This window comes from Cinclus cinclus, chromosome 13 (genome assembly GCF_963662255.1).
Source record: "Cinclus cinclus chromosome 13, bCinCin1.1, whole genome shotgun sequence".
In the NCBI taxonomy this organism is placed as follows: Eukaryota; Metazoa; Chordata; class Aves; order Passeriformes; family Cinclidae; genus Cinclus; species Cinclus cinclus.
In genome coordinates this window covers 1,630,411-1,645,677 of record NC_085058.1, presented here as the reverse complement: position 1 = coordinate 1,645,677, position 15,267 = coordinate 1,630,411, and the positions used below count along the sequence as shown (strand labels likewise).

The window sequence follows — 15,267 nt, the reverse complement described above, 5'->3', positions numbered from 1 at the left end:
GAAGGAACTACAGTACCTGGAAGGGCCATTGCAAACTCAAATCTAGAAAGCCAAAGGACAGTTCAAGCTTTCCAGATACCATTCAGAGCAGCTAATGCACAGCTCTAACAAAGCACAGAGCTTTTCCTCCATCTGCAATTCAGTGTACAGAGGCCTGGCAGCTGTAAACAGCTGTCTGCAAATGCTCACTGCTTTTAACCAAAGGTTTTCTGGCAGTGGCAGTCAGGAGGAATCAGAAAACATCAAAATACTGCCCTGCTTCCTGATTTCCTGCAATGTAGCCTCCATGGCAGATTCCTGCAGGTCATTATTGTGGTAACCCTATTGCTAGGAAAAAGTGACATTCCTAACTCTGATCCCAGCCAGCCTGAAGCATTCTGAGGCTCAAGGTGCTTGTGCTAGAATATAAGAAATTTCAGATTTTATCCTTAGCTTGGAAAAAAAGAGGAATCACAAAGAATACCTTACATTCTGCCTTTAAAGGGAGAAAGATACCCTTTCAGACACTCCCTTGGTTTAATGGAAGAAATGCACTCAAACACAGCAGGCAAAAAATAAAACTGGGGATTTTTTTTTCATGTTGTCTAGCTTAAACATAATTTCTGTTTTTCTACATTTCACCCTTCAAAAACATTCACATGTGTCAGAAAAAGAAATAACTGTTATTAAAATGCTTAATTCTGGCCTAGAGGTATGGTATAGTTTTCTTCTTTCATGGAAGACAAAAAATTTGGCAGATATTTTTTAACACAAATAGACAGAACTAGCTAAAAATCAGCTCAATTACTATGTCTGCATCAGACCAAATTTAAGGAGCTTCAGCATTTACATAGATTTGCTGAGCACTGTAGCAATCAGAAGCCTGAATGCATCACAGCGTTACACAGCTGCGAAGGAGCAGCAGCCCAGAGCAGGAACGGAGCAGAGCCCAGGCTCCTGCTGCGCACTCCCGGTTGCTGGGGACACAGTGAGCATTCCAAAGGGCACAGGTTCCTGGCAGTGCCCAAAGGCCGAGGGCAGGCAGAGCCCGTGAGTTGCGCTGGACAGCGCTCGGCTCCGTCCGTCCGTCCGTCCGCCCGCAACGGGGACTCACCGCGCCCGCAGCGCCGCTCTGCTGCCACCTTACGAGCGTGGAGGGAACTGCAGCCGCGCCACCAACCGCGGGACACAGCGGGACACCGGGCACAGGGACAGAGTGACACAGAGCGACACCGGGCACAGGGACACAGCGGGACACAGCGGGACAGAGAGGGACACCGGGCACAGGGACACCGGGACACAGAGGGACACCAGGCACAGGGACACAGCGGGACACAGAGGGACACCGGGCACAGGGACAGAGTGACACAGAGGGACACCGGGCACAGGGACACAGCGGGACACAGCGGGACAGAGAGGGACACCGGGCACAGGGACAGAGTGACACAGAGGGACACCGGGCACAGGGACACAGCGGGACACAGAGGGACACAGCGGGACACCGGGCACAGGGACACAGCGGGACACAGGGACAGAGTGACACAGAGGGACACCGGGCACAGGGACACAGAGGGACACAGAGGGACACAGAGGGACACAGAGGGACACAGGGACAGAGTGACACAGAGGGACACCGGGCACAGGGACACAGTGGGACACGGAGGGACACCGGGCACAGGGACACCGGGCACAGGGACACCGGGACACAGCGGGACACCGGGACACAGCGGGACACCGAGCACAGGGACACCGGGCACAGGGACACAGCGGGACACAGTGGGATACAACAGGACATAGTGGGACACAAAGGGACACAGTGGGACACCGGGACACCGGGCACAGAGACACCGGGACACAGCGGGACACCGGGACACAGGGACAGAGTGACACAGTGGGACACCGGGACACAGTGGGACACCGAGCACAGGGACACCGGGACACAGGGACACCGGGACACAGCGGGACACAGTGGGATACAACAGGACACAGTGGGACACAACGGGACACAGTGGGACACAGAGGGACACAGTGGGACACAGAGGGACACCGGGCACAGGGACACAGCGGGACACAGCAGGACACAGATACCAAACCTGGTTCCAGTGTCACCCTGTCACAGACACTGAATCCAGGTACTGACGGCCTCTGTCACAGACAAGAACCAGAACTTTTGTTCATAAAAGGCATGGACCTACAGAGGAGATGGTTTCTGTAGGAAATGTTTCCTAACAGTTATCCCAGGATCCCGTAGATGCTGGAACACTCAAAGCAAGCCTCTAAAAAGCACAGCTTAGGTCTAACCTAACTTTAGGACCTAACCCTTAGGGCGTGTTCCTTACAGACGAAACGCAACGGGAGGCTCTTAGGTTGTAGGTGCTTCTACCTACTGAAGATTATACTGAACACTGACCTCAGGGAGTTCCAACGTGTACAAGAGCTAATGAGATTGCTCCGACTGAATTCTGCAGCCCAGAGCAGCTAAAATAAATCACTAGGAGGTAGAAAATACAACAGTCTTTTCAAGTTAAAATTCTGGGCCAAGGTAACATTTAAAATTTCTATTTGCAGTAGGAGTTGATGTAATGGTCTGAGTGCACACCCGGACCAGCAGAGCTGGACTGAGGAAACCACAGTTTGAATTTCCAGGTACAGCATCCTTCCCTCAGCCTGCAGGGCAGGAGCACATTGCACATATCATCAGAGGACAAAAAAAAAGACAGAGAAACTTAATCACATGCTTTGATTTGTTTAAATTAACTCACAGGTATCAGCTCTGGAAGAACCTTGCAAACCTCACAGAGAGCAAAAAAATGCTCTTGTGTGGAAGGTAACTTGTGACCCAGGAGACAAAGGTAAACCATCTCCTGACCCACGGTAATCACAGAGCACTGGTCCACTTGAAGCTGCTATTGCCTTTATTTACCAGGACACCTATGACATCCATGTTCCTTAATCACAGTAGCTTCTGGTGGGTACTAACCAGTAAGTTCCAACATACTTCACCATGGAAAATATATTTTTGAAAACTTCATAGAATCCCAGCATAATCTAAGCTGAAATGGAACTGGGAGGGCCATCAAGTCCAAGCCCTGGCTTAAGGCAGCTCAATTCAGCTGAGGTTGCTGAAAGCCTGTCCTCTCCAATTTTGACTGTGTGCACACAGCACCACCTCCCTGGCAAGCTGCTCCAGTGCTTGCCCATTCTCATAATGAAAATGTTCGTTCTTGTATTTCACAGGAAGTCTGTACATTCCATGCTGATGTACTGTCACTGTGCACCTCTCAAAAACCCCACCACGATGGAGCTGAGACAGCACCAAAGGTGTAATACAAATGGCTGATGTGAAAATACACTTCTTCTCAAGAAAAGGGGAGATACAGAGTGATTTCTAGAAAATGAGTAACTAGATTGTCTTCCATGAAGAGAAAGTTTACCAATGAGAAATTCAAACTTACCATTTTCAAAATCTGTTACATGTCCTCTTTCAGCACAGAGCTGGCAGTATTTTGTCAGGAAACAAACCAGAAAGAATTATGGGGCAGTCCTGTGCACTTCCTCACTCAAATAATGCCTTAGGTGATTATTTCTAAGCAGGTAAATTGACAGAGCTACCCTGAGCTCTAGATAACATCTCCTTTTCCATTCCTGGCTTTATTAAGTGGGCCACCCATCCTAGCTGGTATTTTATAATACAAATATAAGACTCAAAAAGGGACATAGCAGTGATTCATGGAGTACTCCCTTTTAATGATCTAACAACAGTAGGACTGACATGGTTTCAGAGAGACCAATGAACATTTTAGCCAGAAGCTTACTTGTGTCTAATGCAGGAGCAATACCTTTGCTCAATTCTATTAGTGCTGTCTGTACAGAATGCCCTACCCTAAAACTCATCTGCCACTGGGATGCAATCCAATGTTTATTTCCATTAGTTTAGCCATTGTTGGTAACAATAAAAATCAGAAGACAGTTACAAACTAATGATTTACGGGTAGAATAAAACATGGGATGATCTTGGCTGCCTTCCATCCACCAAGAAAAAGACTGGTAGTTAGAAATAAATTAAAATTATTGCAAGAGGATAGCGTACGTTGTTTCTCTGATAGGTAATTTTACCAGCCTAAATAGCTCTGTCATTAAACTGGCAGCTGTTGTAAAAATTATATTCCAAGATAAAAAAAGAAATTACAGCCTCCATAGTTTGTGCAGTGTTCAGAGTGATGAAAGCCCCAGTTCTGACAGAAAAGGAGCTCTGGTGTGATAAGGCTAAGCACACACTCTTGGCTGGGCTGTGTTCAGCTGAATTATGCTTATGGAAGCTAAGCAGAAAAGATCAGGTACGTATATCTGTTACCACAAATGGAAATTCCTTTACAGGTGATTCCAGAGGAAAAAAGCAATCTTCCCTGACTGGAACTTGTAGCTAATGAAACTTTAGAACTTTGTTTTGCAATTTGAGTTATTCTGATAAAACAAAACTACCAGCAATATACTGCATATTTTTGATAGTGACTGCAACAAGATTTTTCTTTTTACCTTTACCCATTTTTAGAAATCACTCATGCTCCATTCCTGTTTAACAATCTCTTTTTTTGCCAATGGAGAATCAATAAAAAGCAAACTATTCAAAAAGTTGCACTGGAGTAACTACAGAGAAAAAGTGGTGGTCTGTGCAAGTATGATTTATATTCCGGTTTTCAGACGTACAGCTAATCAATAACAACACGTGGAAAAGTTTACATGTTTCTCCAATGTCAGTCAGGAATGGAAACGTACTTTATAGTTGTGATACCCCATCACTGGTCAAAAAACCCCACAACTGACAAAAGAAAGAGAATTCAAAAAGATAAAGGGAGGTTGTATCTATCCTGTTTTTAATTTTTAAAACAGAAATTCTGGTTTTGCCAGCTTCAAATCAGCATGGGACTTCTCTGAGAATCGGTCACCAATTATTTTTGTTTTAAATCCCAAGCAAAAGAGGCTAACTATTTTTCCCAATTTCTCTAATGAAATAATTAATACTTTGCTTGAGACTTTCAGTATCATTTAATCTGCAGAATATGCCAGACCACGAGAATTCTAACCCAAATTGCCTGAGCAGCAGCAAAGCAGAAAGAAACTGAACACAGGATGTCAGAAAACAAAGGAAACCTTTCCAACAGGAATGCTCTCAGCCTCATCTCTACTAAGTGCAAATCCCCAGCATTTATTTTTTTTTATTATTTTATTTTTATTTGTGACCACCATGTGGACACAAAGGTGCAGCACAGGGTGAGTCAGTGCCTGCATCCACTGCTGGGCTGCAGGCAACCACGGTGACTGGACTTGCCCCAGCACCCACCTGCCCTGGCACAGCTGGCGCCATAGACAGGGCAGCCTGGAACCCTCCTGGCTGCTGCTCTGCTCTGGGCACAGCCACACTACTGCAGCAAACCTTCCCTCACACACAGACAAGCACAGGGAAACACCATGAACAAGCAATCCTTCAGAAAGCTCAGGAAAGATGATCAAGTGAAAAAGCAAAAACCTGGCAGAATTTTAGACATTAAATACCATTAGAAGAAATTTTTCCCATCAGATGCTGTACACAACGTAAATGTGAATATTATAATGCTGACAACTTATTCTTGACTGAATTATGAAGCTAATAATTTACAAATAAAGGATGCAGTACTTGAGTCAATGTCTTATGTTGCTAACTGCAGCAAATGAGTACATTTACCTGATATTATACAGCTGAGACAGTTGTTTGGCAGCAAGTCAGGCCAGTAAGGGATTAGGATGCTGTCATCTTTCTACAGACAGTATTTTTCCATAGCAGATGACACTTGAAAGCTGCAAGAGAACCTGCTCTGTTTCTCAGATTTACTCTTCTCCCAGTGCAGTATTTCTTTCTTTGATGAATAGGTTTTCTCAACCATCAGAGCTCAGATTTCGGGCTACTCTGGTCACACATTCAGGAGTATCTGGCCCAGAATGAAGAGCAGCAAGAGCTGCTCCTGAACTCCACCTGGGATAACGAGCCCACCTTTACTCATGAAACAATAACACTAACAATTGTTTAGAGATTGAGAGTGTTACCTGGCTGTATAGCAAAGTTCCTAAAAACAAATGTTTTACAATTTATGACTGTCAAGACCTTTAGTATGGTCTGACAGACAAAATACTGCACTGGGACTCAAGAACTCATTGACTGCATAATGTTTGCTGAAGGGATAACCCCTCCCTTGTAAAATGGGGTGCATACCACTCACCTGGCCATTCCACAGCCTTGACAGAACCCCAATCACTAAGGATCATTGTGCAAAGGGGTTATGAAGAAGACTGCAGTTTTATCACCAAAGACACTTACACAGTTGGCACTTACTAATTTTTGGCAGAAGCCAACCTTTAGAACTTTGTTATGGTTAATATGAGTGACTCAAAACAAGTGTTATGAAATGACACAGTGTCTACAGCTCTTCCTCTTCCATCACACAGACGAGGCAACTCGCCACCAGCAGCAGAATCCCAGACTGGGATCCAGGACACCTAGACCTAAACCTAAAAATCCACCTGGGGACCTAAATATTGATGGTTTTGCATTTCAAAAGTACCTGCCACAAGCCAGGAGAGGTAGCTGAAGCTAGAAGTCTCCAGGATTTATTTGGACTATATCTCATAGGTCCCCTTTCACCGAAACAAGAAGTAAATCAAGTATGGATCATCCTGTTGTGGTCTGATGGTCCCCTCAACACTCACTTATCCCAAGCCTTAACATCCATCCCTGCTTTCTACTTTAAAACAAGTTAGTCAAGAACACATTTGCATAAGACAAATGGCAAAAACTCCTGGCTCATTGCCCCAAAAATGGTTTTACACCTTTTACATGTAAAATATATTCATGTGAGATATTTTAAACTTCACCTTCCCTTACCTCTAGACTGAATCACTGAACATTTGGGGGCCTGGGAAGAGTCTTAAATCTTGACTTGCTTCCAGGAACTAGAAACTTCTACTGCAACATTCTGAGCTTGCCAAGAGTCTCTGACTGACCTACAGGGAAGCTGCCTTTTGCATTTAAAGCAGGGAGATTAATTTGTTTTTAACTTCACATCCGTTTCCTAGGAATACTAGCTGCAGTCTCCAACAATGGCTTTATATGTTAGTACTATGTCAAGCTAGCTGTACACATTCAATAAATGATACACTGGAACCATTTCTGTTCTGTTGCTCACATTTGTTTTCCTCACCTCAGAAAACACAAGCCCAGCAGCAGAGGCAGATGACTGCTGTTTGACAAACACCATGCTGTCAATATCCTGGCTGCAGCTAATGCCTCCTTAGCACTGAGACCTGTCACCCCTCAGCACAAGTCCCAGTGCTTCTCAAAGCTCAGCTTGCAGTGAAGTACATGAACTGTTTGATTTGCCTTGACAAGATATGCGTAAATAAAGACAGAACTGAACTTTACCCCTTGTTCTTGGCAGATTTGGGTTAGTCTTTCCAGCTGCTCATCTTGAATAACTTTTGCCTTCTCATATTGCTGAATCATCATCTCCATCTCCACTTTCACTGGAAGGACATACGCTGGAAAACACAAATAACACTTAAAGAAACCCAGCTGTGATTTGGTTTTTTGTCAGAAAGAAAACCTTCACAGTCCAAAGAACATCACCCTTTCCCCTTACATCTAGAGAATTGGAGTATTTTTAATAGAAGTAGCTCTGGAGTACCTTTTTCCAGGAAGGATTTCTAACACAGGAAATGCAGGGCTAGGTATTGTTTGGTCAGACCTCCATCTGCCTGGCTGGACTGAAGTGCATGCTGCCTGCTCTTCCCAGTTTCCATGCCAGTACATCTCTTCCCCTGTGCTTACCACAGATTTCCTGAATTTCTGGGTAGGAGGATTTTCTCTTTAGAGTCAGGCCATTCCCTCTAAACCTGAACAGCACAGCTCTCTCAGGAAAGTAACTATTCCAGAGTCCTAATCATTTAATTCCTAGACTATGTGGTAAGAAATGCTCCTTAATAGACACATCAGACTAAGAAAGATATTCTGAAGAAACAAAAAGAGCATTTATCTCCTATGGCTTTTCAAGCTATAGCCCAGCTTTAAATATGTTTTCTGAATGGAAAAAATAAATACGTTTCCAGAAATTTTGCTCCTGCCTTCACTATGGCAAACTCAGACTGATCAGAAAAGCTGGTGAATACATATTGTAATTAATACTATCTGAAGCTACACAAATCCTGAAATTTTCTTTTAAGCTTCAATCAGAGGGCTATGACCTCTCCTAAACTCTGAATACAGTTTCCTGAGCATTTAAACCCAAAATAACAGTTTAACTCTGATTTTTCACACATGAGCAAAATGACCATTCATTTATTTCTGTTCCCTAAGTTGCCTGAAGCTGCTGAGCACACAGTAACCTACACTGAAGTCCTTGCTTCCAGGCCCAGACACAGACTCTGTTCTCCACAACCTTGACTTGCTGGGACCTTTTAATCTCCCCAGGCACATTAACACAGAGGTTTGTGCAAAACACCACCAACATTTCCATGATGTACAGCACTGTGGAGAGCACCTCCAGCTGGGAATCCCCAGGGCAAGAAAATCCTCCTGGAATCTGACACAAAATTTATTTACTGACAAAAAACTTAGAAAGTCTCATGACAGAGCTGGCTGTATGGTTATGGGGAGGGTGCAGCAAATATCAGTAAAGCAGACTGGAACAGATTATTTTGCAGAATCAGTAATGACATCTGGTGGCAAGAGACATGAAGCAGGTCAAGACATGTACTTTACAGGACAGGGGATGGGAAGGTGCCTAACAGGAAAATAAACCAATGATTTATAAAGGCTCCTAGGGAACAGGAGATACAGCCATGATCTCCAGACTACTCTCCTCCATTGGAGTCAAATCTCTTCTCTTCAGTGCTAGCAAAATGTAAGAGAAAGGACAATGACAGGAATGGTGGTAGAAACCAATCTTTCTATATTTTCAAAACTTCTTTTCTCCAGCCTGCCAGGTAATGCTTGGGAGTTCCAAAGTGAGTCCCCACTCACCATCAATGATCCTCTTCACTCTCCATACGCGCAGTGTGATGATAAGGCTGATGGCATCCCAGGGGCTGCTGGGGCCGTTGGCCACTGTGGAGGCCACCATTGGTGCCAAGGACAAGATGATGACAGCACCATCAAACACCTAGAGAGAAATCAGCTTTTTAAACCTTTCCTTAAAATCATAGCCCTGCTGTTCCTCTCTGACATCTTGAAGGACTCCCTCTTTGCCCAAAAGACATTCAATTATGGTACCTATTTGAAAGGGGTATGAGAGGTGGCCAAGCCACAGAAAGGCTGCATCCTTTTTAGGTAGCACAACAGAATTCCTCAGTGCTTTTTATGAGGTGAGGAGAGACAAACTGTGGTGGAAGGGCAGGCGGAGAGAAAGGTATTTGGAAACACTAGCCAAAATCCCTAAGGAGAAGCAATAGACTCTATGTTACTACAGCCAAAGGGTTTTATCATCACTGGTATTTATTACCTGTTACTTGGCATAATGCCATTTAAAAAAAAAAAAAAAAAAGATGCAATTCCTGCCCATAGATCTTACTGTCTAAATGAAGAGCTCAAGACAAGTAGGAAAAGATGGAGCCAAGAGACTTGATGGCTCCTGGCCATGAAGTGGCTCCACACCACTTGTGGGAATGGCTGTGCACCTAGACACAAAGACTGCCTGCTCTCACCGTTATGGGGCAGCGAGGCTTGCAAAGACATTGACAACTGGGACTGTTCAGAATGATTTATGTGACACTGGCTGCATTTGGATTAGATCAGAAAAAGCAACTGTGCACAGCATTAGACAGAAATGAGGCAGTAAAAGTGTTTCAGAGCAGGGCTGTGTCTGTCCCACACTGGGCTAGCAAGGTAGAACAGAGCACCACGTTCTCACTGCTGCTGAGATCATCCCTGCTGGCAAGGCCCATTGATAAACTGTTTGCATAAAGGGGCAGGCCACGGATTTTTGTAAGAACTACTTATCCAGAACTGTGTGTAACTATTCAGTGTATTGAAAAGAACTGTTTCTTACTGCAGCCATTCAATGGGCAGTACAAAATATCACTATTCCAAATTACTAAAATCAATTATTAGCAACTGCTGCATTTAGCCTTAATAAGAAACCCTGAATCAACTATTTAAGTTTAATTTCATTTTTTCAGCAAAACAAGTTAACATGTTTACAACCTCACTGCAAAAATATGCAAGTTTCTAGACTGCTTAAGCTCCAACAACACCCAGACTGTGTTCTGCCTCTTCCTGTACAGTAGTGGTTGATGAGGCAGTACCAAGAAAGAGCTTTCAATTTTCCCAGTCTCCAGATTTCTGCTCAGATTTAGATTATATATTATTTACAACACACTGATTTCCTTTTCTTTCTGTACAAGAAAGAATTTCCTTTTCTTTCTGTATACACTCTACCTAATTTCCAATTTGAAGTACTAATACAGTGTCTATCAAAGCAATTTAATGATAAAAGTAGGGGTTTTGCCAAACTAGTATTTACTACCAAGAAACTACATGCAACATTTTGCAACTAACTCAATTAATTTTACCACAATTATTGCAATGGGGATATAAAATTCAGGAAACAATTTTCACATCTCAGGGTACCAGTACCAACAGTGAGACCAGCACAGCTCTAACAACAAAAGGCACACATGGAGCAAGGCCAAAATCCCTCCCTTCATAAAATATTTTCAAATACTGCAATTTTCTCAGTCTCTCAGAAGAGAAAAAGAAAGGGAACAGAAAAAGGGACTGTACCACTCAGCTATGGATAATGCACATAATGAGAAGAATGTGTGTATTTATCTGCCTTAAAAGATATTGTATTGCACCAGATTAATAACAAAGCCATCCAAAGCAGTTCTTCATGGTCTTACTGCTGCTGTCTGGAAAACAGTACCAAGAGAGAGCTTACCTCTATTTTGTTTTCAATGTAATCCCATATGCCAAGGACCACAATCCTCAAAATAGTCTAGTAAAATAGATTAGGGGGGAAAAAGATTATGAATGTTATTGCAGTGGTAGATAAACATTTAGTCCTTTACCTATTTAGGGAATAATTTTTTGTCTTATTTAAGCATTATACATTTCTTCTAAATAATAATTGGGTCCTAGAAAAAGCAAGTTCAAATGCTCATCAGCCTTTCCATCTTCCTAAAATTTTGCTTTCAGAATTGTGTGATTTAGATAACCAACCCTCTCCACCCCTCCTGACCCAAGCCTATGTGAGATCCACCATGGGGCCCCCTCAGTCGGAATGGGAGAAAATTCTCTTTTCTGGCCATCTTTGATATGCCAGTGCTTACTGATTCTCTAAGAGAAGAGGCCCTGTCCTGTCCTGATGCCCTAAAGGTACTGACATTTCATCAGCCTGAAGAGCAGATACTCTTCACTGGAGTCAAAGGCTTTTGCTTTATTGTAAGATCTCAGAAAGTCATGGGATAAGGGAGAAAAATATCTCTGTGATCCTTCTCAGTGAAGCAAAACAGCAATAAGTAGCCTCAACAGCTAAAAAAAGAAGAATAAAGAAAGAACAGAATGAACCAATGGTGAATTCCTATTAAAAAATCCAATGGCACCTTTCCTAATTTTAATTTGGCATTCAGAAGACAAAATAAAAGAAAAGATCCATCAGTCAACTTGGGATTGATATAGAACTCACATAAAATTGGTAGAGATGTTTCCTACCAACGGCAACAACAACGTCAGATTTTGACAGACCTGAGGAGCCTACCTGCAGCTGGAAGTCTTACAAAGATCACCAAAATGCCACTTTCACCATCAAAGAGCAGCATAATGACTTAGTGCTTAGCAGGTCTGCATATGAGGGGTGACCATGCCCAGAAGTGTGCAGAGAAAAAGTGGCTCTGATGAATACACGCATCTCCTCTTCACTACAAACACAACTATGAAATCCCAAGCAGCTCTAAATTTACACCAGACACACCAGCAGTACCCAATTGCAGAATAACACCGAATGGCTCAGCAGTGCTCCTGTGCACAGTTCTGCCAACCCCCACGAGCCCAATGGCCCCAGGTCTGGGATAACTGCGCTCCATTCTCCTGGTGCTGCAAACCTGGATCACTGCACCCAGCCCTGCTCTGCCCAGGGACACACTGCTGGGGGGCAGGTGCTGCTTCCAGAGCCCAGACCAACAGAGCAGGAAAGTGAAGCACCAACACCTCTCAGAAATGGGGGATGCAAAGGGACAGGCCAAGGCTGGCTGAGAAAGGGAGGCATGAGCCAGAAGACAAAACACAACATTCTCTTTCCTCTACAAAGAATGATGACACTACACAGACAGCAAGATCTGCCAATGCTGCTGGTCTGGACTCCTAAAAACACTCTACTTCTAGAGCACTTTACAAATGAAGCATGGTAGTAATAATAACAACCTATATCCCCAAAGTTTACTGATTATGTGGAGGAAGAGATGCACAAGAGCAGGTGCTCAAGTCCCTTAAAGATGCCAAACTGGCCAGGACAGTGTGATGTGACATAGGCACAAGGTGTAAATACATTAAGTACACGTGCCCACCAGCCAAGGCACTCCTGCAGCCTCAGCTCAGCTCCTGAGCTCAATTCTGTCAGGCAAGAGCAGCCCAGCTCCTCTGCCAGCATCTCCCTCACTGCCCAGCAAAGAGCTGCACAAAATGCTGAAGTACAAGTTACTTGTGAGCCTGTCAGTTCAGCTGGATCACTTACCTGGGTCCACACAGGTTCCACAGCAGCAGCCATGGGGAAACACATGAGGACAAGCAGAGCCTATTTATATTTATATTTATATTTATATTTATATTTATATTTATATTTATATTTATAGGAATAAAGCTCGGGGCAGCACCTTTCCTACAGTCACCCTGCTGAGAGCACTGCCCATGCTCTGCTATGCTTGGGCAGCATTTATGAAGTGCCAGGTCAGTGAGCAACTAATACAGGATACTTGAGCACTTAAGACCTTTACAGAAAAACTGAGGGTGAACATCTTCCTTCCTTTGGATAGCTGTGCACAAAGGAATTTTCACTGAAATGAGGCATATTTGCACAAAGAAAATTGAAACACCGCCTCACAACCCTAAAAATGATTAAACATGGACTGGTGAAGGAATGGAAGGTAGGATTTTCCTTCCTTCCTTTAAAATTCCCAACTGCAGTGTTTAAATCAGACTGCTACTGCCACATTAATGGGTGTGAGCAGTTCCAAGGGCTGGAAGCTAACACAAATGTTTTCATTGCCACTCTGCTGCTGTAAATCAGCACAAGGCCAGTGACTGGAAGTTCACTTGACAGATGTTTAATGCAGGATTGGGTGTCGGTGTAGTAAAACATGCCCAGGTGAGCAGCTTCAGCAGAAACTGCAGGAAGGAGAATGCAAGGGTGGGGTAAGCCAGCTCCTCCCATCCCAGAGGTGCACCCAGAACCAGCTGAACACACCTGGGGGTAGTAAGCTTACAGAAGAATTGATGTATATGGAAGCTCTTCGAGCTGTGCATCAGCACTGCCACTCTTAAAGAACCCCATCAGCACTGAAGTGCTAAGAGCCAGGCAAGGCTGTCTGTCCTTGGTGACATCAGTGAGACCCAGCCTGGCCACCGAGGGCCTCTGGGCCAGCACAGCCCCAAACCTGCCCTGGCTGTGCTCACTGTGCCTCTGTGTGTCCATGGCACAGAGAACATCCAGTGCTGCTGCCACAGCTCTCACCCACAACAGCTGGAACCAAAGACATTTGGACTGGGTACTGGGCACCTTCTTGATTGCTCAGTACAATGAATACTTTGACTGCAAATGAAAGCACTGGTAATTTAATATGTAACATTTTAGTGTTTCTTCCAAAGCAATCAAAAATACGTTTCAAACAAATACATCTACGTTGCATTTGATTGTATATTGTCTCTGTACAGAACTTTGAAAACGAGGACCTGTTTCAGAATCTGAAAAACACACAGAGACAGAAATTAATAATCCAGGGAACTTCCTACCTACTGTTCAAGGACCAAACTGAAAAATGCATATGAACTGAAAGAGAATTGCCACTGTAAAATATTCATCACAGACAAAACCAGTATTAGTCACAACTCTGCCATTTCTAAGTACAAGAATCTACAAGAAAAAGGGAAAAACTGAAGTAGCATTGCTGTTTCCTACCAATGTTTCCTACCTGCTACATGCAGGCATGTAGCAAATGCACACACATAGTTTTGCATTACACCACAGGCATTCTGCATTTTTGAATACACATTTGAAAACAGAAATTAAGTATCAGGGTGAGCATTTTCCTGTTAAAGGAAAGTACTGACAGCTTGGTTTTTTGTACTTGAAAAAGAAAGCTTTAATTTTTTTTTGACTGGAAATATTTTATTTATAAAGTCATAAACACATATATATTTTTAGTTATATCAGAAATATTTTTCTTCTGCTAAAAGCTAATTTATTACATAAAAGTCTGTTCAGTGCACTACTGAAAGGCAAATGACTGAACAGTTTGGTTAACTTCTTTAAGCTGAAGTGAACCCAGGTAAAATTTTAAACCATTTTTCAGACAGAAATACAATTTCAAAACTGACAAAGTCTCCTGGTGACACACAATTGTTTGCACGACATGAAGTGTCTGCAGTGAAGTTTATGATGAACTGCGTGATGCTGCAGGCTCTCTCTTTAATTTTATAGGGAACTTTGGCCAAGTCCTCTGCTGAGCCAGCTGTGTGAATTCCCACAATCTGCATTTGTCAGCTGACTGCCCATGAGGTTCATTAGGTAATTTTAAGTACTTTTCTGCTTGCACAGTTAATATACAATTTAGTACTCAGTGAGTCACTGTGTCAATCCCTCCATAGAGTGATGGAATCACCAGGAGGTAGCACAGGAGGTGAAGCTGGCCCAGCAGCATGAGGCAAAGGAGAACAACTCTGCACTCGGAGATGGGGTAGTGATTGGGCAGGAGTAGACACGATGGAGGATGCTGGAAAGGATGTCCTTAAAAAAGCCCTCCCTCCGCCACAGAACTAATCTATCTGTTACAGAGGCTCCACAACCCCTGTAGATTAAGTTTTTGCCTTCTGAACATATCTCATAAGACCAAATATTTATTGAAAGCTCTCCCAGAACACCTTGTACCCAATCTGCAATTTATAACCCCTCTCATGAGGGTCACCCCAGACAGGCCTCAGCTCACCTGTCCTCAGAAGAATCCTCTTTCACCCTCTCCTGGTGTGCCTGTACTGAGCTCCTGCACGAGCTG

General features: G+C 43.6%; 1 protein-coding gene across 1 annotated transcript in view; it reads right to left on the bottom strand.

Annotated features, from left to right (window-relative positions):
- The window catches only part of TMEM266 (transmembrane protein 266), a 55,728-nt gene that overhangs the window by 18,850 nt on the left and 21,611 nt on the right, over positions 1–15,267 (bottom strand). Inside the window, exons 5-7 of the mRNA XM_062501103.1 lie at positions 10,944–11,000; positions 9,029–9,167; positions 7,433–7,548 (exon numbers count right to left, since the gene is read on the bottom strand). Coding sequence (XP_062357087.1) covers positions 7,433–7,548; positions 9,029–9,167; positions 10,944–11,000 — 312 coding nt within the window. The remainder of the gene's footprint in view (positions 1–7,432; positions 7,549–9,028; positions 9,168–10,943; positions 11,001–15,267) is intronic.